At 40.6% G+C, this 24741-nt stretch overlaps 1 protein-coding gene and 2 long non-coding RNA genes across 7 annotated transcripts in view; 2 read left to right on the top strand and 1 right to left on the bottom strand.

The window, feature by feature from the left end:
- MIA3 (MIA SH3 domain ER export factor 3) overlaps positions 1–24741 on the bottom strand; it is a 79667-nt gene that overhangs the window by 48469 nt on the left and 6457 nt on the right. For 3 of the 5 annotated variants that reach the window (XM_082426020.1, XM_082426025.1, XM_082426023.1), the window contains exons 1-2: positions 4458–4610; positions 1474–1607 (exon numbers count right to left, since the gene is read on the bottom strand). In XM_082426020.1, coding sequence (XP_082282146.1) covers positions 1474–1607; positions 4458–4590 — 267 coding nt within the window. In that variant the 5' untranslated portion in view covers positions 4591–4610. Of the gene's footprint in view, positions 1–1473; positions 1608–2380; positions 2470–4457; positions 4611–24741 lie in introns of those variants that run through there. The other 2 variants (XM_082426022.1, XM_082426021.1) reach the window with 2 other exon arrangements.
- On the top strand, positions 4648–5863 carry LOC309644636. The gene is made up of 2 exons (XR_014254530.1): positions 4648–5006; positions 5392–5863. It is a non-coding gene; the product is annotated as an uncharacterized lncRNA (long non-coding RNA).
- Positions 13273–24741, top strand: part of LOC309644729 — a 332108-nt gene continuing 320639 nt past the window's right edge. The window contains exon 1 of the long non-coding RNA XR_014254579.1: positions 13273–16583. This is a non-coding gene — a long non-coding RNA (uncharacterized lncRNA). The remainder of the gene's footprint in view (positions 16584–24741) is intronic.

Raw genomic sequence — 24741 nt, 5'->3', positions numbered from 1 at the left:
GACTCCTCCCTAGGAATCTGGACTGCCAGCAAAATAAATCGATTTTTCCCGATGGGGGATTCTCAAGCCCTCTTTCCTGTTGTTTGTTTGGTGTTTTATTGAGAGAGAAAATTTTCACATTTGGGACTGGGTGTTTCTCTAAGTTTGTACAATCCTAAGGGCATTGAGGACTCATTACTTTCAGTAAATAACCAGTCCACACATCACATAAAAAGGAAAGGACAAGAGCTCACAAGCCTCCCAATCAGGTCACTCCTAGTGAATCTCCTCATTAAAAACATCAAAGCGTGACAAAGTCATTGATTTCCATGTCTGCTGTCCTGGCACCCACAGAGCTGGCTGGGAATAGAGCTGCTTCAGTGAACTTGGGGGAGCAATTGTCCAAAAAAGCAGGAAAAGGATGCCCCAGCAGTTGCAAGCAAAACAAGCAAGAAAGCACACAGTGAAAATGACATTTTGCTTTTTTAACAGAAACAGCACACATGATTAGGTATGTGAATAATTTAGAAAAAAATTATTTTTAAAATTAACTCTAAACGTGAATACCTGAAACACTACCTTGCATACTTTACAGGATTAAGCCCACAAATACTTCCTTTTTGAAACAATGAAGTTAAGATTTTTCAGGTTTCACCATTGGTAACTACTAGTTTGTTTTCTGCATCTGTGAGTCTTCTTCTGTTCTGTTACATTCATTCGTTTTTACTTTTTAGAGTCTACTTATAAGTGATAACGTACAGTATTTGTCTTTCTCTGCCTTATTTCACGAAGCACAACAACCTCCAGATCCATCCATGTTGTTGCAAATGGCAAGACTGCAATCTTTTTATGGCTGAATAATACTCTATTGTATATATATCCACCACATCCTTATTTACAATGTATGGAGCATTCGTGGCTGGTAAGGCCTAGAACTTGATGCTGAGGAGTGATAGCCAGAAGCAGTTCAGTTCTGTTGAAGTCCCTCTTCTGTGTCCCCAGCTGGGGACACAGAACCATCCTCTTTTTCCACAGTCTAGCAGAGAGGACAGGTTAACTCCATTAAAGACCCCAAGAAACAGTTTCTTAAATCTACAGTGCTGGCTTCCCTGGTGGCGCAGTGGTTAAGAATCCGCCTGCCAATGCAGGGGACACGGGTTCGAGCCCTGGCCCGGGAAGATCCCACATGCCGCAGAGCAACTAAGACCACGTGCCACAACTACTAAGCCTGCGCTCTGGAGCTCGCGAGCCATGACTACTGAAGCCCGCGCGCCTAGAGCCCGTGCTCCGCAACAAGAGAAGCCACCGCAATAAGAAGCCCACGCACCGCAACGAAGAGTAGCCCCCGCCCGCCGCAACTAGAGAAAGCCCGCGCACAGCAACGAAGAACCAAAGCAGCCCAAAATAAATAAATAAAATTAAAAAAAAAAAATCTACAGAGCTAAACAAGCCAATAAAAAGGAAGAAAATTAAGTATGTCAAATTTTTACTTACACTTCCAGCCCAAACTTCAGGCGATCCCCCTGCCAGTTTATAGTAGACATATACAGGGTCACCTTTTTTAAAATTCACAAAACGACAATCCGGGCCTGTAAAATCTTCCAGAGCCTCACCCCGGTACATTAACACTGTATATAAAGAGAGAGAAAAAACAAGCAGATATCAGGATTCAACTTCCACAGTCCATATTGGGTGATCAGGAAATATAAGAATCCACTGTAAACAACAATCAGGTTTCTCCAGTACTCTCTGGAACCAATCGCTTTCAACTCATATGTGCAAAGCCTCTATAGAGCTTTATTCGTTACAGATCATGACATCCCCCTGCAAGTAGACAGGAGAGAGGGAAACTTTCCCAATGCGTCCACCGCCACACATGGCTGGTCTCAAGTGAAGCTCTTGGTTCCCTCTGTGTCTGGTCCTCAGTCTTTGCTGTTGCATAATCATAAAAAGCTTCATTTTGCAGTTGGGTAAATTCGAGCGCAGATGCTACTAGTGTAAGCGTGACTAAATGCAGAGGTAACAGGTAATTGGGGAGAGCACCCAAGAACCCCCAAGGGGTCAATTAACTTGCACTAACCGCTGAAAGGCCCTGTATCTTTAAGTGGCTGTAACTGTTACCGCGCAGCAGTAAACACTGTCCATTTCATTTGCAGTCAAGTTGCTCTCTCCCCCTCAGTAGATGGATAAATTAATGGGAAAGGACATCACACCCTATTATGGATCCAGTCACATTACAAGATATTATTTTTCTGAAAGTATATAATGTTGACTATACCCAACATTAACGTTTATTTATTTCTATAAACAAAATCAAAAGTAGGCAAGTGGGTTTTGTTTCTATAAACAAATTCATATGTGGCAGGGACAAGCAAAACTATGAGAATTGTTTAGTAGTTACCTTCAGTCTTAAAATGCAGGATAAATCACACTCGATCTAGAAATTGGTAGAAGCAATATTTTTCTTTTTGTTGGCCAAATACACAGTTTCTAATGTAAGATGAAATGGACAATAAATGCAATTAAGCAGCAGAGAAAAAGAAGAATGAAAGGGAAATAACACTTTTTCTAACAGCCAATTAGCAATAAGTACATTAAAGCACATCTTTAAATACGTATTTGAGGGACAAACATATAAAAGGGGTTATTCGGATTTTAAAGCTAAAATCTTATTATTTTAATACATGTCAGCATCCTAATTCACATATAATTAGGTGAGAGGCCAAGTTGAAGGTGATGGACAATTTAAGACTGGGGATTCTATCAGAACTGGAAACGGCAATGTATCTCTTATTCTCCCTTAAAAGAGATCACTGCAGATTTGTAATAATAAATCAGGTAACAACATAGTGCACACTGAGGAACAGCTATCTGAAAAGCACACAAAGACAGCTCACAGGCACACACCTTACTAAGTAAACACTTTAGGCAACACAACACAGACCCAGAGCCTGCTCTAGCTGCTGCCTGTTGTGTTTGGTTACATCTGTTTTGACACATGCCATTTCTCATGTTATGTGACCACCATGGGCCCTTCCAACACCATGTCTCCATACTAAGGAAGCATCAGTGATGTGATTCTCTAGGTAACTGGTTTTGAGGAACCCAGGTAGGATAGTGCTTGAAAGCAACGAATAGCAAACATCTGCTATATCCAACCCTGCTTGCTAATAACCCGGATTTACTCTGAGAAAACTGCAGGAACAATTCATGGAAGTTGCTCCACTTTTGTGGCGTTTATTTACATCAGTCCTAGGGTTACTTCTAGGAATGGCTTAACACAAATCAAAGACTGCCTCCTTTCTTTCCTCTAACGGCTGGCAGTGCTACCGTTCTTCAAAGAGTGAAATTTGGTTTCGAATAACACCCATTTTGAATATAAATAGCTAAACTGTAGGCTTCGGCCTCCTCAGAACGAACATTTTTCTATAGGTACTGGTTACAACAGATGAACAACCGTTTCTTAAGTGGTTATCGGTAAGTTTACAAGGTTATTTGAGACCGGCCGGGAGGCCACAAGGATGATACTTGTCCGGCAAACACACAGGAAGACAGCCCAAGAGCACAAATGATTAAGGCTGAAGCTAGTTGGGTTTATAAAACTCTTGCAGTATTTACTGTTTTTACTTTAACAATCCTCTTCACCTGAGTTTGGGGCTCTCTGCCCTCCTCAACGCCCGCAGTCCGCCCTCCCACCGCCAATTCGCGGTTAGGGAACCATTCCGCTTCCTGCGCGAAGAGGAGGCTGCTGGTCCCAGGTGGCCTCTTTCGAGAACGAAAGATTTTGGCCTTTCCGGTGCCCTCCCTGCCTGGTTGCTTGCAGGAGCCTTCCAAGCACAGAAATGACAGAACTGAGGCAGAGCCGGGGAGGAGACCTTGGAACACACCGCAAGCCTGGACTCCAGGCTCGTCCCAAACCTAAACTCCAATCCCCGTTCAAAAGGCGGTCCGATCCTCGAATCCCAGTGAAGCAGAGGGGCGAAGGGGCAGCGCCAGGAAGCCTTTCCCGAGCCCCACCGGCAACCTGCCGCAGGGAAGACGCCCACCGAGCCCTTAGCGCATCTGCCCCCGGACTGCACCCAGCGAGGTCCCCGCCGAGGGGGCAGGATAGCGCTTGCGGGCAGCGCGGGGAGCCCAGGGAGCGCGGCGCGCCACCCCATCCTTCCTCGGAACCGGGGCGGGCCGGAGGAGGGGACGCTGTGAGCGATCCCCGGGGAAACCGGGGGCCACCTCCGACCCCCCCACCCCCACCCCCCGCCTCCGTCGGCAAAGGAAAAATGAACAGCTGGCAACAAGTGGGAGACGCAGCCCACCAAGGCCGGGGCCGGCTGGCCCGGGCGCCCACAGGGCCGGTGGGGACAGACGCAAGGACCCGGGGCTCGCCCACCTCGGCGCTCTGCCCGCCCGGCCTGCGCCCCCCCGGCCGGCTTGGTGCGCTGCCGAGCCCCCGCCCCCGCGCCGCCCTCCCGGGCACTCACTGCTGCATTCGTCGTCCGCGCAGAGTTTGTGCTGCGAGAAGCGCCGGACGGTGTCCGGGTCCGGCTGGCCGGGTACCCGCCAGAGCGGCCTGAGCAGGAGCAGCCACAAGAGGAGTCCCGGCGCCGCAGCCATGTTGTGGTCACCTCGCGGAGCCGGTGACGCGGAGGAGGCGGCCCGGGCGGGGCGGGGGGCGGAGCGCGGGGGGCGGGGGGACGCGCGGCGGGGCGGGGCGGTGCCCGCCGGGGTGTGAGTCCCTGACCGACACGTCAGCACGGCCTCCGGGAGGGGATGGAGGGGGTCCGAGAGGAGGAGGGAGACCCGCACTCACACCTCCTTCCCAAGGCTTTCTCCTCCGGTTGCTGCCTTGGCAACCGGGACTCTATCTTCTCCCTCGTCCAATCGCCTGCCTTTGCCCCTGTCCATTCGCAGTCGGCCCTCCTCGAGACTCCCTCCCTCTCCCACCCCTCTCTGCGACTTTGGATCCCCCGACCCCGCGCCATCCCAACAGCAGGTCTTCTTTGACACCTTCTTGCAGCTTCTGATTTCTGGTTCGTCCCCAGCTTGCTCACCCTCACCCCCCCTTCTTGCTTTGGTACCTCCTTTTCCGAACTACCAAATCCCACCCACGATTTACCACTGATGGTCTCCAGTTCGAGATTCCGTCTTCTTCTGACTCCCAGGGGTTTTGGGGGGCCCCATCCCATGAACCCCTTATATTAGGAAAGGGAGGTGTCAGTGGAATGGTGGGTCGGTGACGTACAATAGAGCCGGTGGCCTGCTTGGTCTTTTTCCCCACCCCCGGCCCTGGGGGTTGGAGGTGGCCAATGGGTCCTCATGCTGAGATCTTCAGATTTGGGGGTCTTTGTCCATAAGGGGAGAATAATTTAATTCAATGCAAATATATTGAGCTTCCCTTTTATGCTAGTATTTCAGGCCAGACGCTGGACAAAGCATTAGGATGGTGAGGGGAAACACGTAGATCAACAGACAAGATATCAGGCCTTTGTCTAAAGAAGCCCACAATTTAGTGGAAACAACTCACATCAAAACGACTAAAGAATAAATGTCGGGCTTCCCTGATGGCGCAGTGGTTGAGAGTCTGCCTGCCAATGCAGGGGACACGGGTTCGAGCCCTGGTCTGGGAAGATCCCACATGCCGTGGAGCAACTAGGCCCGTAAGCCACAACTACTGAGCCTGCGCGCATGGAGCCTGTGCGCCGCAACAAGAGAGGCCGCGATAGTGAGAGGCCCGCGCACCGCGATGAAGAGTGGCCCCCGCTTGCCACAACTAGAGAAAGCCCTCGCACAGAAAAGAAGACCCAACACAGCCATAAATAAAATAAAATTAATTAAAAAAGAATAAATGTCGTTAGGAGGAAAAAGCTAATCAATAGCGGCTAACATTTATTGAGCAGTTTCTTTACGTCCAAGTGTTATTCTAAGTTGTGTATATATATATATATATATATATATATATATAATCAATTTGTTTAATGTATCTTCACAACAATAGTAGGTCCTATTACTATCTTCATTTTCAAGATGAGTACATTGCATTTGTCTGTGACCAGGGTCTTCTCACTGTTGTCTCTGCCAAGGCTATTTATCAACCTTGAATGCCAATCAAATGCATTAGTTGGTTTCCTAAACTGACTGGATTCTTTAAAAGCAAGAGGAAAGAATGTGGCCCATCCATGCAAACCATAATGCTGAATAAAGGAAAAGATGAGAGATGTTCACAGTTGTTTATCTATAGGGGCCATGAGATGTCCCATTGGTCCAGTGTCGTTTCCATGCTGTCTGGAGAGAATGTACAATAGATTAGGTGACTGTCCAAATAGCAGTGCCATGAGGAGTTCTTCTTTTCTTTTCTACTCTGTGTTTCATTGCTTTAGAATCTTAGGTGTGTCTAATAGGCATCTCCAACTTCATATGTTGAAAAGCAAACTTCTTATTTTCTCCCTCAAACCATGCTCCTTTCAATCTTCCCTATCTCAATAACTGGCCATTTAATTCTATTTCCCAGGTGTTCAAGTCAAAAACCTACAAACTGTTCTTGACTTCTCTTTGTCTCATACCCCAAGTCCAATCCATCAGACAATCCTGGGCACTCTCTTTGAATTGCTTTACTGAGGTGTAATTGACATACAATAAATTGCACACATTTATAGTTTACAATTTGATAAGTTTTGACACATACACACTCGTGAGACCACCACCACTATCAAGGTAATTAACATATCCATTACCCCAAAAAGAGTCCTCATGCTTCTTTGCAATCCCTCCCTCCCCTCCCCTGCCCGTCTCCAAACAACCTTCTGTTGCTACAGATTGATCTGTATTGAATAGTTTCTAGAATTTGATATAAATCGAATCATACATTATGTATTCTTTTTTGTCTGACTTCTTTCACTCAGCATAAGCATTTGCAATACGTCCAGGATCTGACCACTCCTCACCGTCTCCTATGCTAACACTGCAGGCCAAGCCACCATCATCTCTCAACTGAAAGACTGCAGGAGCCTCCTCACTGTTCTCCCTGCTTCTGCCCTGCCCTCCCAAAGTCTATTGTCTCAATAGCAGCCAGAGCGATCATTTCGTGTTATAAATGTGGTCATGTGTCTCCTCTACTCAAAACCTTCCTCTAGCTTTCCACTTCCAAGTCAGATGCAATGACTTTATTATGGACTGCACTGTCTTACTTGATCTGACCCTGCTCATCCGTTTTACCCCCATTTCCTAGCACTCTCCCCTGGCTCTGTTAGTTTCGCTCAAATACACCAAGCCCACTCCTGCATCAGAGCATTTGCACTTGCAATTTTCCCTCAGCCTGGAACGGTTCCCCTAAATAGTCTGCTTGGCTAACTAGTTCCCTCACTTCATCAAGGGTCTGTAACAATACCATATGGTATTAGAGATGCCTTCCCTGATCACCCTATATAAACAAGAACTCCTTCCCATGACTACCTAGCCCATCACCCTGCTTTATTTTTCTTCAGAGCAGTTACCACCTGCCTTACATCTGTTTATCTATTTGACTGCCCACCTCCCCCAAATATAAGCTTCATGGGAGAAAGGAATTTGCCTTGCTCATTGTGTAACATAATCCCCAAGGAAAATGTCTAAAACGTCTAGAATGTATGAGGTACTCAACAAATGATCTGATAGATGAACCCATAATTCCTCATGTATTGTAAATATACTACACTATTAACCTACATGGAGGCTGCATATATAAATAGTACCGAGAGGGAATATGCCATGAGAGCAAGGCATTTCGTGTTTTCCCTTCAGCGGCACCCTCAACACTGGAAACCAAACTTGGAATATATGCACTGTTGATTGAGGGCGTATTTGTTGTGGAGGGAGTGAATGAAATTGCACTGTACTCTTTTCCTGTATCTTATCAGAATATTAAAGCAGATAAAGAGGTCATTTTAATTTTTGTTATTTCTATTTAGAGCAGTATTAATGACAATTCATTGGTGGAAAAAGCAAAATTCCAAAATGACCTAACTGAATATCACTTCACTAATATTTAATTTGACTGATTTTCTCACATATGCTTTTATATGAGTGAGAGTACTCAGTTACTAAGGAACTGGCTGCTTAGTTTGTAGCTTTTCTAGGGGTTTATGTGCATTATTTTTTACTATTATTATTGCCTTAAAGAGATATTAACAAGTTTGGTGGCTAATCAAAAAAAATCTCAGCTGACCACAGTGAGAGTGGTGGTAGTAGTTCTTCCTGCCTGCATATATATAATTATAGTGGATGAATCAGCATTCAGCTTTACTCATAGCATTTAAACACAGATGTTCAACATAAATTCTAATCTCAAGTACATTATTTGTTAACACCTCAAATGGAATTTCCACTAAGTAAAGGTTGAGTAAAAGTCAAAAAATAAATGTGTGTAGTTTGGTGGCAGGGAGAGCATAAAGTATAAGGTATGGAGGGTCCCTGACCTTAGAGAATTTGCAATCTGATTGAGAAAACAACACAAGTACATCTGAAACAAATAGAAGACAGCATAATAACATATATCATTGTAAACCTCCCACCGTGCCTACCCAGGAACATCCATAAGGCCTAACACTGAAGTTATCAGAAATAACCCAGTCTGTTCCCAATGCTGAAACCACTCAGAGTCCAGAGAATAGGATAAAACATTTCTTAAGGACTATGGCTTCCAGTCTAGAGGGAGTAACAGGGACTAGATTTACCCTCCCTCTGTGCTTCAATTCAATATCTAGAAAACTAGACAAAATCTATGAAATGATAATTTTTAGACATTGGACAACAAACAGTATAGGCAGTGACCCCTAAAATAAGTGGAACAAATGAGGCGAGTGCTATGATTGTCCCAACTTACTTCCCAGATAAAGTTTCCAGGACACAACCAGAAAAGGGAAACTCAAACAGGTGATCGCCTTGAGTTGAAGAGACAGATTTGCAAGTTTGGGGAGGCCAACACAGCTGGAATGCATAAGGGAAGAGTACAGGAGAGAAGAGAGCTACATGGAAAAAAAGAGAACTTTGCAGAGAGAGCTCCAGAGATCTGCAGAAGGTTTCTCTCAAGTCTTCAACTGAGTAATGATAAGTGCCTGTGTGTGAGGAACTACCTGAGGCCAGGGAAAGAATCACTGAGGGAAAAAGGAGAACAATCACTGGAGTAGAGAATAGTTTGTATTTTCACTAGCCAGAGTGAAAAACCTGTCATATTCAGTTCATCAGGTAGAGTACTCAGTAAAGGGAAAAATCAGCCTAAGATCTAAAGCTACTCTTATCCTGCCTAACAAGGTTTGAAAACAAGCCTTGAAAAGATAAAAATGTTTTCAAGTAAATTAACTGCATTCCAGAACAGAGGTCAAGATTATTTAAAAGAGTACAAAATATCCAACACTCAACAAGGTAAATTCACAATGTCTGGAATACAAAAAAAAATTATGAAGTATGCAAAGAAGCCGGAAAATACAAACCATAATGAAAAGAAAAATCAATCAATAGGAATGTTCCAAAATGACACAGATGATAGAATTATTACACAGGACATTAACACAATTATATTTCATATGTTCAAGATTCTGTAGGAAAGCATAAACATGTAAAGGAAAACACAGAGGATAGAAAAATGATCCAAATCAAACTTAGGTGAATAAACCAATGGCTGACATGAAAAATACACTGGACAGGATTGACAGTAGATTAGACACAGAAGAAAATATTAGTGAACTTGAAGACATAGTTATATAAACTCCCCAAAATGAAACAAAGAGACTGAAAGAAATGAACAGAGCATCAGTGTGGACACCTTCGGTTAGCCCAATATTTATGTAATTGGGGTCCCTAAAGGAGGTAGGAGACAGAAAAGGTATCTGAAGAAATAATGAATGAAAGCATTCCAAATAAGATGAAAACTCAGATCTAAGAAGCTCAACAAACCCCAAACACAAGAAACATGAATAAAATTAAACCAATGCACGTCAAATTGCTTAAAACCAGTGATAATGAAAAAAAATTGAAACTCGTCTAGAGAAAACAGACACACTATGTACGTAGGAGTAAAGATAAATTTCTCTTTGGAAACATGCAAGCCAGAAGACAGAAGATCAATATATTTAAAGTGCTGGGGGTAAAGTATGAAATTATGGAGTTGTATATCACGTGAAAATATTTTTCAAAGATAAGGTGAAGTCTTTTCAACATGTGGTGCTGGGACAATTGAATATCTACATGCAAAAGAATAAAACTGAACTCTACCTTAGCCACATACAAAAATTAACTCAAAATGGATCACAGTCTTAAATGTAAAATTGGGAAGATTGAAAATCCTTGAAGAAAACATAGGGAGAAATCTTGGAGTAGTCAATGATGACTTAGGTATGACCCTAAAAGCATAAGCAACCAAATAAAAAATAGATAAATTGGACTTCATCAAATTTAAAACCTCTGCTCTTCAAAGGATCTAATCAAGACAGTGAAAAGACAACCATATTTGCCATTCATATATCTGATAAGGGACTTAGATCTAGAATATATAAGGAACTCTTTAAGTTTAATAATAAAAAGACAAATAACCTAGTTAAAAATAGGCAAATAATTTGAATAGACATTTCTCCAAAGAAAATATATAATGGTCAATAAGTAGATGAAAAGATGATTAACATGATTAGCCATTAGGAAATCAAAACCACAATGAACTATCAAAACTACAATGAGCTATCATTTCATATCCACTAAGAAGACTATAATAGGGAGACCTTCAAGATGGCAGAGGAGTAAGACATGGAGATCACCTTCCTCCCCACAAATACATCAGAAATACATCTACATGTGGAACAACTCCTACAGAACACCTACTGAACGCTGGAAGAAGACCTCAGACTTCCCAAAAGGCAAGAAACTCCCCATGTACCTGGGTAGGGCAAAAGGAAAAAGAAAAAACAGAGACAAAAGCTTAGGGACGGGACCTGCACCTCTGGGAGGGAGCCGTGAAGGAGGAAAAGTTTCCACACACTAGGAAGCCCCTTCACTGGTGGAGACGGGGTGAGGGTTGGACGAAGGGGAAGCTTTGGAGCCACAGAGGAGAGCACAGCAACAGGGGTGCGGAGGGCAAAGCACAGAGATTCCCACACAGAGGATCGGTGCCGACCAGCACTCACCAACCCGAGAGGCTTGTCTGCTCACCCCCTGGGGTGGGTGGCGGGACGGGGCTGGAAGCTGAGGCTCGGGCTTCGGAGGTCAGACCCCAGGGACAGGACTGGGGTTGGCTGCGTGAACACAGCCTGAAGGGGGCTCGTGCGCCACAGCTAGCTGGGAAGGAGTCCGGGAAAGAGTCTGGACCTGCCTAAGAGGCAGGAGACCATTGTTTTGGGGTGCGTGAGGAGAGGGGATTCAGATCACCGCCTAAATGAGCTCCAGAGACAGAAGTGAGCCACAGCCATCAGCACAGACACCAGAGACGGGCATGAGACGCTAAGGCTGCTGCTGCAGCCACCAAGAAGCCTGTGTGCAAGCACAGGTCACTATCCACACCTCCCCTCCTGAGAGACTGTGCAGCCTGCCAATGCCAGGGTCCCATGATCCAGGGACAACTTCCCCAGGAGAACACACAGCGCTCCTCAGGCTGTTGCAACGTGGCACTGGCCTCTGCGGCAGCAGGCTCACCCCGCATTCCGTACCCCTCCCTCCCCCCGGCCTGAGTGAGCCAGAGCACCGTAATCAGCTGCTACTTGAACCCCGTCCAGTCTGAGCGAAGAACAGATGCCCTCAGGCGAACTACACGCAGACGCGGGTCCAAATCCAAAGCTGAACCCCAGGAGCTGTGCGAACAAAGAAGAGAAAGGGAAACCTCTCCCAGCAGCCTCAGGAGCAGCAGATTAAATCTCCACAATCAACTTGATGTACCCTGCATATGTGGAATAGCTGAATAGACAACGCATCATCCCAAAATTGAGGCAGTGGACTTTGGGAGCAACTGTAGACTTGGGGTTTGCTTTCTGCATCTAATTTGTTCCTGGATTTATGTTTATCTTACTTTAGTATTTACAGTTTATTATCATTGGTAGATATATTGATTTGGTTGCTCTCTTCTGCCTTTTTTTTTTTTTATATATAGACATACATATTTTTTTCCTTTTTCTCTTTTTGTGAGTGTGTATGTGTATGCTTCTTTGTGTGATTTTTGTCTGTATAGCTTTGCTTTTACCATTTGTCCTAGGGTTCTGTCTGTCTGTTTTTTTGTTTGTATTTTTTTTAGTATAGTTTTTAGCACTTGTTATCATTGGTGGATTTGTTTTTTGGTATGGCTGCTCTCTTCTTCTTTCTTTCTTTTTATTACTTTTTAATTTTTTTATTTTTAATACTTTTTTATTTTAAAACTTTATTTTTTCTTTCCTTCCTCCTTCCTTCCTTCCTTCCTTCCTTCCTTCCTTCCTTCCTTCCTTTCTTCCTTCCTTCCTTCCTTCCTCCCTCCCTCCCTCCCTCCCTCTCACTCTCTCTCTCTCTCTCTCTTTCTTTCTTTCTTTCCTTCTTTCTCCCTTTTCTTCTGAGGCGTGTGGCTGACAGGGTTTTGTTGCTCTGGCCGGGTGTCAGGCCTGTGCCTCTGAGGTGGGAGAGCCGAGTTCAGGACATTGGTCCACCAGAGACCTCCTGGCTCCACATAATATGAAACAGCGAAAGCTCTCCCAGAGATCTCCATCTCAACGCTAAAACCCAGCTCCACTCAACGACCAGCAAGCTACAGTGCTGGACACCCTATGCCAAACAACTAGCAAGACAGGAATAAAACCCACCCATTAGCAGAGAGACTGCCTAAAATCATAATAAGGTCGCAGACACCCCAAATCACACCACCGGACACGGTCCTGCCCACCAGAAGGACAAGATCCGATCCAGCCTCATCCACCAGAACACAGGCACTACTCCCCTCCACCAAAAAGCCTACACAACCCACTGAACCAACCTTAGCTACTGGGGGCAGACACCAAAAACAATGGGAACTACGAAACTGCAGCCTGCGAAAAGGAGTCCCCCAAAACAGTAAGTGAAGCAAAATAAGATGACAGAGAAACACACAGCAGATGAAGGAGAAGGTAAAAACCCACCAGACCAAACAAATGAAGAGGAAATAGGCAGTCTACCTGAAAAAGAATTCAGGGTAATGACAGTAAAGATGATCCAAAATCGTGGAAATGGAATGGAGAAAATACAAGAAACGTTTAAAAAGGAACTAGAAGAACTGAAAAGCAAACAATGATGAACAACACAATAAATGAAATTTAAATTTCTCTAGAAGGAATCAACAGCAGAATAACTGAGGCAGAAGAACTGATAAGTGACCTGGAAGATAAAATAGTGGAAATAACTACTGCAGAGCAGAATAAAGAAAAAAGAATGAAAAGAATTGAGGATAGTCTTAGAGACCTCTGGGACAACATTAAATGCACCAATATTCGAATTATAGGGGTCCCAGGAGAAGAAAAGAAAAAGAAAGGGACTGAGAAAATATTTGAAGAGATTATAGTTGAAAACTTCCCTAATATGGGAAAGGAAATAGTTCATCAAGTCCAGGAAGCGCAGATAGTCTCACACAGGAAAATCCAAGGAGAAACATGCCAAGACATATTAATCAAACTCTCAAAAATTAAATACAAAGAAAATATATTCAAAGCAGCAAGGGAAAAGCAACAAATAACATACAAGGGAATCCCCATAAGGTTAACAGCTGATCTTTCAGCAGAAACTCTGTAAGCCAGAAGGGAGTGACAGGATATATTTAAAGTGATGAAAGGGAAAAACCTAAAACCAAGATTAATCTACCCAGCAAGGATCTCATTCAGATTCGACAGAGAAATTAAAACCTTTACAGACAAACAAAAGCTAAGAGAATTCAGCACCACCAAATCAGCTTTACAACAAATGCTAAAGGAATTTCTCTAGGCAGGAGACACAAGAGAAGGAAAAGACCTGTAATAACAAACCCAAAACGGTTAAGAAAATGGTAATAGGAACATACATATGGATAATTACCTTAATGTAAATGGATTAAATGCTCCAACCAAAAGACATAGATTGGCTAAACGGATAGAAAAATAAGACCCGTATATATGCTGTCTACAAGAGAGCCACTTAAGACCTAGGGACACATACAGACTGAAAGTAAGGGGATGGAAAAAGATATTCCATGCAAATGGAAATCAGAAGAAAGCTGGAGTAGCAATTCTCATATCAGACAAAGCAGACTTTAAAATAAAGAGTATTACAAGAGACAAAGAAGGACACTACATAACAATCATGGGGTCAATCCAAGAGGAAGATATAACTACTGGAGATATTTATGCAGCCAACATAGGAGCACCTCAGTACATAAGGCAAATGCTAACAACCATAAAAGGGGAAATTGACAGTAACGCAATCACAGTGGGGGACTTTGACACCCCCTTTCACCAATGGATGGATCATCCAGAATGAGAATAAATAAGGAAACAAGAGCTTTAAATGATACATTAAACAAGATGGACTTAATTGATATTTACGGGACGTTCTGCCCAGGACCAACAGAATACACTTTCTTCTCGGGTTCTCATGGACCATTCTCCAGGATGGATCATGGGTCACAGATCAAGCCTTGGTAAATTTAACAAAATTGAAATCGTATCAAGTATCTTTTCCAACCACAACGCTATGAGACTAGATATCAATTACAGGAAAAAATCTGTAAAAAATATAAACACATGGAGGCTAAACAATACACTACTTAATAACCAAGAGATCACTGAAGAAATCAAAGAGGAAATCAAAAACAAATGACAATGAAAACACGATGACTCAAAACCTGTGGGATGTAGCAAAAGCAGTTCTAAGAGGGAAGTTTATAGCAATACAATCCTACCTCAAGAAACAAGAAACATCTCAAATAAAGAACCTAGCCTTACACCTAAAGCAATTAGAGAAAGAAGAACAAAAAAATCCCCCAAAGTTAGCAGAAGGAAAGAAATCATAAAGATCAGATCAGAATTAAATGAAAAAGAAGTGAAGGAAACAATAGCAAAGATCCATAAAACTAAAAGCTGGTTCTTTGAGAAGATAAACAAAATTGATAAACCACTAGCCAGACTCATCAAGAAAAAAGGGAGAAGACTCAAATTAATAGAATTAGAAATGAAAAAGGAGAAGTAACAACTGACACTGCAGAAATACAAAGGATCATGAGAGATTACTACAAGCAAGTATATGTCAATAAAATGGATAACCTGGAAGAAATGGACACATTCTTAGAAAAGCACAACCTTCTGAGACTGAACGAGGAAGAAATAGAAAATATAAACAGACCAATCGCAAGCACTGAAATTGAGACTGTGATTAAAAATGTTCCAACAATCAAAAGTTCCAGGACCAGGTGTCTTCACAGGTGAATTCTATCAAACATTTAGAGAAGAGCTAACACCTATCCTTCTCTAACTCTTCCAAACTATAGCAGAGGGAGGAACACTCCCTACCTCATTCTACAAAGCCACCATCACCCTGATACCAAAACCAGACAAAGATGTCACAAAGAAAGAAAACTACAGGCCAATATCACTGATGAACACAGATGCAAAAATCCTCAACAACATACTAGCAAACAGAATCCAACAGCATATTAAAAGGATCGTACACCATGATCAAGTGGGGTTTAACCCAGAAATGCACGGATTCTTCAATATACACAAATCAATGTGATAAATCATATTGACAAACTGAAGGACAAAAACCATATGATCATCTCAATAGATGCAGAAAAAGCTTTCCACAAAATTCAACACCCATTTATGATAAAAACCCTTCAGAAAGTAGGCATAGAGTGAACTTACCTCAACATAATAAAGGCCATATATGACAAACCCACAGCCAACATCGTTCTCAATGGTGAAAAACTGAAACCATTTCCACTAAGATCAGGAACAAGACAAGGTTGTCCAGTCTAACCACTATTATTCAACATACTTCTGTAAGTTTTAGCCACAGCAATCATAGAAGAAAAAGAAATAAAAGGAATCCAAATCGGAAAGGAAGAAGTAAAGCTGTCACTGTTTGCAGATGACATGATACTGTACATAGAGAATCCTAAAGATGCTATCAGAAAACTACCAGAGCTAATCAATGAATTTGCTAAAGTAGTAGGATACAATATTAATGCACAGAAATCTCTTGCATTCCTATACACTAATGATGAAAAATCTGAAAGAGAAATTAAGGAAACACTCCCATTTACCACTGCAACAAAAGGAATAAAATACCTAGGAATACAGCTACCTAGGGAGACAAAAGACCTGTATGCAGAAAACGGTAAGACACTGATGAAAGAAATTAAAGATGATAGAAACAGATGGAGAGATGTACCATGTTCTTGGATTGGAAGAGTCAACATTGTGAAAATGACTATACTACCCAAAGCAATCTACACATTCAATGCAATCCCTATCAAACTACCACTGGCATTTTTCACAGAACTAGAACAAAAAAGTTCACAATTTGTATGGAAACACAAAAGACCCCAAATAGCCAAAGCAATCTTGAGAAAGAAAAACTGAGCTGGAGGAATCAGGCTCCCTGACTTCAGACTATATTACAGAGCTACAGTAATCAAGACAGTATGGTACTGGCACAGAAACAGAAACATAGATCAATGGAACAGGATAGAAATCCCAGAGGTAAAGCCACACACATATGGTCAACTTATTTTTGATAAAGGAGGCAAGAATATACAATGGAGAAAAGACAGCCTCTTCAGAAAGTGGTGCTGGGAAAACTGGACAGCTACATGTAAAAGAATGAAATTAGAACACTGCCTAACATCATACACAAAAATAAACTCAAAATGGATTAAAGACCTAAATGTAAGGCCAGACACTATAAAACTCTTAGAGGAAAACATAGGCAGAACACTCTATGGCATAAATCACAGCAAGATCCTTTTTGACCCAGCCCCTAGAGAAATGGAAATAAAAACAAAAATAAACAAATGGGACCTAATCAAACTTAAAAGCTTTTGCACAGCAAATGAAACAATAAACAAGACGAAAAGACAACCCTCAGAATGGGAGAAAATATTTGCAAATGAAGCAACTGACAAAGGATTAACCTCCAAAATTTACAAGCAGCTCATTCAACTCAATATCAAAAAAACAAACAACCCAATCTAAAAATGGGCAGAAGCCCTAAATAGACATTTATCCAAAGAAGATACACAGATTGCCATCAAACACATGAAAGGATGCTCAGCATCACTAATCATTAGAGAAATGTAAATCAAAACTGCAATGAGATATCACCTCACACCAGTCAGAATGGCCATCATCAAAAAATCTACAAACAATAAATTCCGGAGAGGGTGTGGAGAAAAGGGAACCCTCTTGCACTGTTGGTGGGAATGTAAACTGATACAGCCACTATGGAGAACAGGATGGAGGTTCCTTAAAAAACTACAAATAGAACTACCTTATGACCCAGCAATCCCACTACTGGGCATATACCCTGAGAAAACCATAATTCAAAAAGAGTCATGTACCACAATGTTCATTGCAGCTCTATTTACAATAGCCAGGACATGGAAGCAACCTAAGTGTCCATCGACAGATGAATGGATAAAGAAGATGTGGCACATATATATAATGGAATATTACTCAGTCATAAAAAGAAGCAAAATTGAGTTATTTGTAGTGAGGTGGATGGACCTAGAGTCTGTAATACAGAGTGAAGTAAGTCAGAAAGAGAAAAACAAATACTGTATGCTAACACATATATATGGAATCTAAAAAAAAGAAATGGTTCTTAAGAACCTAGGGGCAGGACAGGAATAAAGATGCAGACATAGAGAATGGACTTGAGGACACAAGGTGGGGAAGGGTAAGATGGGACGAAGTGATAGAGTGACACGGACTTATAAATACTACCAAATGTAGAATAGATAGCTAGTGGGAAGCAGCCACGTAGCACAGGGAGATCAGCTCGGTGCTTTGTGACCACCTAGAGGGGTGGGATAGGGCGGGTGGGAGGGAGACACAAGAGGGAAGAGATATGGGGATATATGTATATGTATAGCTGATTCACTTTGTTATAAACCAGAAGCTAAGACACCATTGTAAAGCAATTATACTCCAATAAGGATGTTCTAAAAAAAAATTTTGCTAGGACTTTTTCTGTGGCCTACCATGTGGTCTATCCTGGGGGTTGTTCTGTTTGCACTCGAAAATAATGTGCGTTTTACTGTGGTTGAGTGGAGTGTTCTGTATGTGTCTTTTGGGTCTATTTGGTTTACAGTGTTATTCACATCCACTGTTTCCTTATGGATTCTCTTCTTGATGATCTGTCCATTGTTGAGAGTGGGATATTAAAGTCTCCAACTATTACTGTAAAAAAAAAAAAAAAAGAAGACAACTATAATAAAAAAAGATAGATAATAACAAATGTTGGCAATGATGCAGAGAAACTGGAAATCTCATGCATTGTTGGTAGAAATGTAAAAGAATACAGCCCCTTTGAAAAACAATATCTCAGTTCCTCAACAGTTTAAACACAGAGTTACCATATAACCCAGTAATTCCAATCCTAGGTATAGAACCAAGAGTAATGCAAACATATACCCACACAAAAACTTGTGTACAAATATTCATAGTATCATTATTTATAATAGCCAAAAATGAAAACAACTCAAATGTTCACCCAACTAATAAATTAGTAAATAAATAAATAAAATGCTGTATATCAATACAATAGCCAAAAGAAAAAATGGGGGAAATAATACATGCTACAACATGTATTGATACATGCTACAACAGGAATGACCCTTGAAAACATTATGTAAAGTGAAAAACTCCAGCCACAAAAGACCACATATTGTATGGTTCCATTTACATGAAATGTCCAGAATACACAAATCTGAAGAGACAGAAAGTAGATTATTGTTTGCCTAGGGCTGGCAGAGATGGGGGAGTTGAGAAAGGGGTGACAGATAAAAGGTACAGGATTTCATTTTAGGGGTGATGAAAATGTTCTAATATTGATTGTGGTCATGCACAACTCTGTGATTATACTAAAAACTGTTGAATTGTTCACTTCAAATGAGTGAGTGTATACTTATGTGAATTATATGTCAATAACACTGTTACAAAAAAATAAGAAGATTCCCATGCCAAAAAGCAAATTTCTAAATGTGAAAAACAAAACAAAGCAAAAAAGATGGTGAAATATATTTTCAGACACACAAAAGCTAAAAGAATTCATCATTACCATATCTACACTGCAAGAAATGTTGACGTCTTTCAGCAGAAAGAAAATACCAGATGAAAATCTGAATCCACACCAAAAAGTGAAGAGTACAATAAATGTATATATGTGGACAAATATAAAATATATTTCTGTTTAAAATAAATAAAAGGTAAAATAATTTTTCTCATTTAAAAGCTCTCTTTAAAAATAATTAGCCATTTAAAGTAAAAATAATAACACTATACTGTGATGTTTATAACATATGTACATACATGTAAAATGTATGACCATAAGCATATAAAAGCAGGAGAAGAAGAATGGGAGTATACTGTTGTAAAGACCTGAAACTATAAGGGAAGTGATAAAATATCACATGAAGGAATACTGTAATAAGTTAAAGATGCATATTATGAACTTTATAACAATAGTAACAACAACAACAAAACCACAAAGAGTTATAGCTAGTAAACCAACAAACAGATAACACGTTCTCAATTCATCCAAAGGAAGACAGAAAAAGAGAAAAGGAGAACAAAGAACAGATGAGGTAAATAAAATGCAAATTGCAAGACCATAGATTTAAACCTAATTTTATCAATAATCACATTAAACATAAATGGTCTAAACACCCCTATTAAAAGGTATAGATTTTCAGATTTAAGTTTTAAAAAGGAAGACTTGGGACTTCCCTGGTGGTCCAGTAGTTAAGACTCCGCACTCCCAATGCAGGGGATCCAGGGTTCGATCCCTGGTCAGGGAACTAGATTCCGAGCGCCGCAACTTAGACCCAGTGCAACTAAATAAATAAATAAATAAATATTTTTTAAAAAATAAAGAAATAAAAAGCAAGACTCAACTCTACACTTCCTATAAGAAAACACACTTTGGGCTTCCCTGGTGATGCCGTGGTTAAGAATCCGCCAGCCAATGCAGGGGTCACGGGTTTGATCCCTGGCCCGGGAAGATCCCACATGCCACGGAGCAACTAAGCCCGTGAGCCACAGCTACTGAAGCCATGCGCCTAGTGCCCATACTCTGCAACAAGAGAATCCACCTCAATGAGAAGCCTGCTCGCCGCAACTAGATGAAGCCCCTGCACAGCAATGAAGACGCAACACAGCCAAAAATAAAAAACAAACAAATAAATAAATTTATTAAAAAAAAAAACACACTTTAAGTATAAAGGCACAAATAGGTTAAATGTAAAGAAAGATGAATGAAGCTAACGCTAATCAAAAGGAAGCTGGAGTAGCCATATTATTGTCAGACAAAGTAGATTTCACAGCAAAGAACATTACCGGGGTAAAGGAAGCTGTTTAATAATTTTAAATAAGTTAAATCATCAAGAGGATACACGTATTTTAATTGTTCATCTTAATAAGAAAGCTTCAAAATATATAAAGCAAAAACAGAACTTACAGGAGAACTGCACAAATTTATAATTATAGTTGGAGATTTCAAAAGCCGTCTTTCTCTCAATAATAGACAGAATAATTAGAGAGTCAATAAGGATATAGAAGACTTAAACAATACCATCAGTTTACTTGACCTAATTGATCTCCATAGAACACTACCCCAAAACAGCAGAATACACATTCCTTTTTCAAGTATTTGTGGAACGTTTACCATGATATTGTGGGCCACAGAACAGTACATTTTAAAAAATTTGAAACATACAAAGTATGTTTGTTGATCTCACGGAATTAAATTAGAAATCAGTAACAAAAAGATCTCCACATTTTGGAATCTAAATAACAAACTTTTAAATAACCCATGAATCAAAGAACAAAATCAAACAGGAAATTAGAAAGTATTTCACAGTGAATGAAATTGAAACCACAACATATCAAAATTGGTAAAATGTTACTAAAGTACTGCTTAGAGGAAAACTTACAGCTTTAAATGCCTATGTTAGAAAACCACAAAGGTCTCAAATCATAACTTCTCCTTCCACCTTAAGAAACTTGAAAAATAAGAGCAAATTAAAACCCAAGCATAAGAAAGGAAATAATAAAGATAAAATCAGAAATCAATAAAATAGAAAGCAAAAAGAAAATAGAGAAAATCAACGAAACAAAAGTTGATTCCTTGAGAATCCTAATAAAACTTACAAGGCTCTAGTCAGATTGATCTGGAAGAAAACAAAGAAATGACGCTAATTGCCAACATCAGCAATGACACAGAGGACATAACTACAGACATTAGAAGAATATAAAGGGAATATTATGAACAACTTTATGCCAATAAATTATACAATTAAAGTGAAATGTGCCAAGTCTTTGAAAAACACAGACTATCAAAACTCACTTTAAAAAAAAAAGATAACCTGAACAGCCCCATATTTATTTATTAGAGAAATTAATTGGTGGCTAGGAGAAAAAATATTTTCCAACAAAGAAAACTCCATATCCAGATAGCTTCACTAATGATTTCTATCAATATTAAAGGAAAAAATAATACCAATTGTACACTACAAACTTCTCCAGAAAAATTGAAGAGAGTGAAATATGTTCAAACCCATTCTACTTACCTGAGAACCAAGCCAGAAAATAACCTTGTAATAATGATATTACAAAAGCCTCACGAATACCGATGCAAAAATTTTTAACATAATTTTAATCAAGTTGATTCCATCAATATATAAAAACTATAATACATCACTACCAAGTGTGTATTATCACAGGAATGCAAGGTTATTTTAACATTCCAAAGCCAATCAATGTAATTTATCATGTGAACATTAAAAAAAGAAAACTAATATTATCATCTCAATAGATACCAAAAAATATTTGACAAAATCTTACATCTATTATTGGTAAAAATTCTCAGCACCTTGGGAATACAGGTATTCCACAGAGATATTGTGGGTTTGGTTCCAAACAATTGCAATAAAGCAAATACCACAATAAATCAAGTCACACAATTTTTTTGGTGCAAGTACAAGTTATGTTTACACTATACTGTAGTCTATTAAGTGTGCAATAGCATCATGTCTAAAAAAGTACATTAAAAAATAGTTTATTGCTTAAAAAATAATAACCATCATATGAGCCTTCAGTGAGTGTCGTCATAGTAAAATCAAAGATAACTGATCACAGATATGATATGATAATAATGAAAGAGCAATATGATAATAATGAAAAAAATTTGAAATATTGTGAGAATTACCAAAATGTGATACAGAGACATGAAGTGAGCAAATGCTGTCAGAAAAAATGGAGCCAATAGACTCGATCCATGCAGGGCTGCTACACAACTTCAATTTGTAAAAAGCACAATATCTGTGAAGCAATAATGCAAAGCGCAATAAAACGAGGTATGCCTGTAGGAGGAAACTTTCTCAAATTGATAGAGGGCTTGTACAAAAATCCTATAGCGGGAAAAACAAAATCCTATAGCGGACTTCCCTGGTGGTGCAGTGGTTAAGAATCCGCCTGCCAATGCAAGGGACATGGGTTTGAGCTCTGGTCCCTGGTCCGGGAAGATCCCACATGCCACGGAGCAACTAAGCCTGTGTGCCACAACTACTGAGCCTGAGCTCTAGAGCGCACATGCCACAAGTACTGAGCCCACATGTCACAACTACTGAAGCCCGCCTGCCTAGAGCCCATGCTCGCAACAGGAGAAGCCACCACAATGAGAGCCTGCGCACCGCAACGAAGAGTAGCCCCTGCTCTCCGCAACTAGAGAAAGCCCGCACACAGCAACGAAGACCCAACGCAGCCAAAAATACATAAATAAATAAATTTATTTAAAAACCCCCCAACCTATAGCTAGTGTCAATCTTATTGATCAAAGACTGAACCCTTTCCTTTAAAGATTAGGAAGAAGTCAAGGAGGTCTGCTCTTACCATTTCTATTCTACACTATACTGAAGTAGTGAAAAAGGCAAGAAAAATATAAAAGGCCTAAAATTGGAAAGGATGAAGTGAAATTTGCAGACAACGACTATGTAACTATCCTAGGAATCTGCAGAAAAGCTACTAGAATTAGTGAGTTTGGCAAGGTTTCAGGATACAAGAACAATATGCAAAAATTAATTGTGCTGTTATATGCCAGCAATGAACAATCAGAATGTGAAATTAAAAGCACAATACTTGGGGCTTCCCTGGTGGCGCAGTGGTTGAGAATCTGCCTGCCAATGCAGGGGACACGGGTTTGAGCCCTGGTCTGGGAAGATCCCACATGCCGCGGAGCAATTGGGCCCGTGAGCCACAACTACTGAGCCTGCGCGTCTGGAGCCCGTGCTCCACAACAAGAGAGGCCGCGATAGTGAGAGGCCCGCGCAGTGCGATGAAGAGTGGCCCCCGCTCGCCGCAACTAGAGAAAGCCCTCCCACAGAAACGAAGACCCAACACAGCCAAAAATAAAATAAATAAATAAATTAAAAAAAAAAAAGCACAATACTTTTTACAATAGCACCCAAAATGAAATATTTTGTGGTAAATCTGATAAAAGATGTGAAAGAACTGAATACTGAAGAGTATAAATTACTGTTGATGAAAATTAAACAATGAAATAAATGGAGAGCTAAACCATATTCATGGATTGGAAGACTTAATATTGTAATAATGTCCATTTTACTTAAACTGATCTATGAATTTAATGTAATTTCAATCAAAATCCTAGCAGGTTTCTTTGTAGAAATCAACGAGCTAATTTTAAGATTTATGTGGAAATGCAAAGGACATAGGATAGCCAAAATATCTTTGAAAAAGAGAAAGTTGGAAGAGTTACACTACGGTTTTCAAGACTTATTATAGTTACATTAATTATAATAGTGTGATATTAGTGTAAGCAGACACACAATAGGTCCACGGAACAGAGCAGACAGTCTAGAAATCAACCTACACATATATAGGCAACTGATTTTCAACAAACATGCCAAGGCAGTTCAATAAAGAAGTGTTAATCTTTATAATAAATAAATGGTGCTGAAACAATTGAATAGCCATAGGTTAAAAAAAAAAAATCAACCTCAACCTTTACTACACACCATATACAAAAACTGACTGGAAATAGATCATTGACCTAAATGTAAGAACAACTTATTGAAGAGAACATAGGAGAAAATGTTTGTGACCTCAGGTTTGCCAAGATTTCAAAAATACACACAAAAACCACAAACTCTAAAATAAATAAATCAGTAATATGGGTTTTATAAAAATAAAAACGTTTGCTCTGGGGCTTCCCTGGTGGTGCAGTGGTTAAGAATCCGCCTGCCAATACAGGGGACACGGGTTCGAGCCCTGGTCGGGGAAGATCCCACATGCCGCGGAGCAACTAAGCCCGTGAGCCACAATTACTAAGCCTGCGCTCTAGAGCCCGTGCTCTGCAACAAGAGAAGCCACTGCAATGAGAAGCCTGCGCACCGCAATGAAGAGTAGCCCCTGCTCTCCGCAACTAGAGAAATCCCGCATACAGCAACGAAGACCCAATGCAACAAAAATAAAATAAATTAATTTTTAAAAAAAAGTTTGCTCTCACTTCTACATTCACTGTTATGAAAATGGAAAGGTAAACCACAGA

Source organism: Balaenoptera physalus, assembly GCF_965194825.1.
Source record: "Balaenoptera physalus genome assembly, chromosome: 1".
NCBI classification, from domain to species: domain Eukaryota; kingdom Metazoa; phylum Chordata; class Mammalia; order Artiodactyla; family Balaenopteridae; genus Balaenoptera; species Balaenoptera physalus.
The sequence above is the reverse complement of the archived record's forward strand: the minus strand, read 5'-3'. Positions and strand labels throughout refer to the sequence as shown.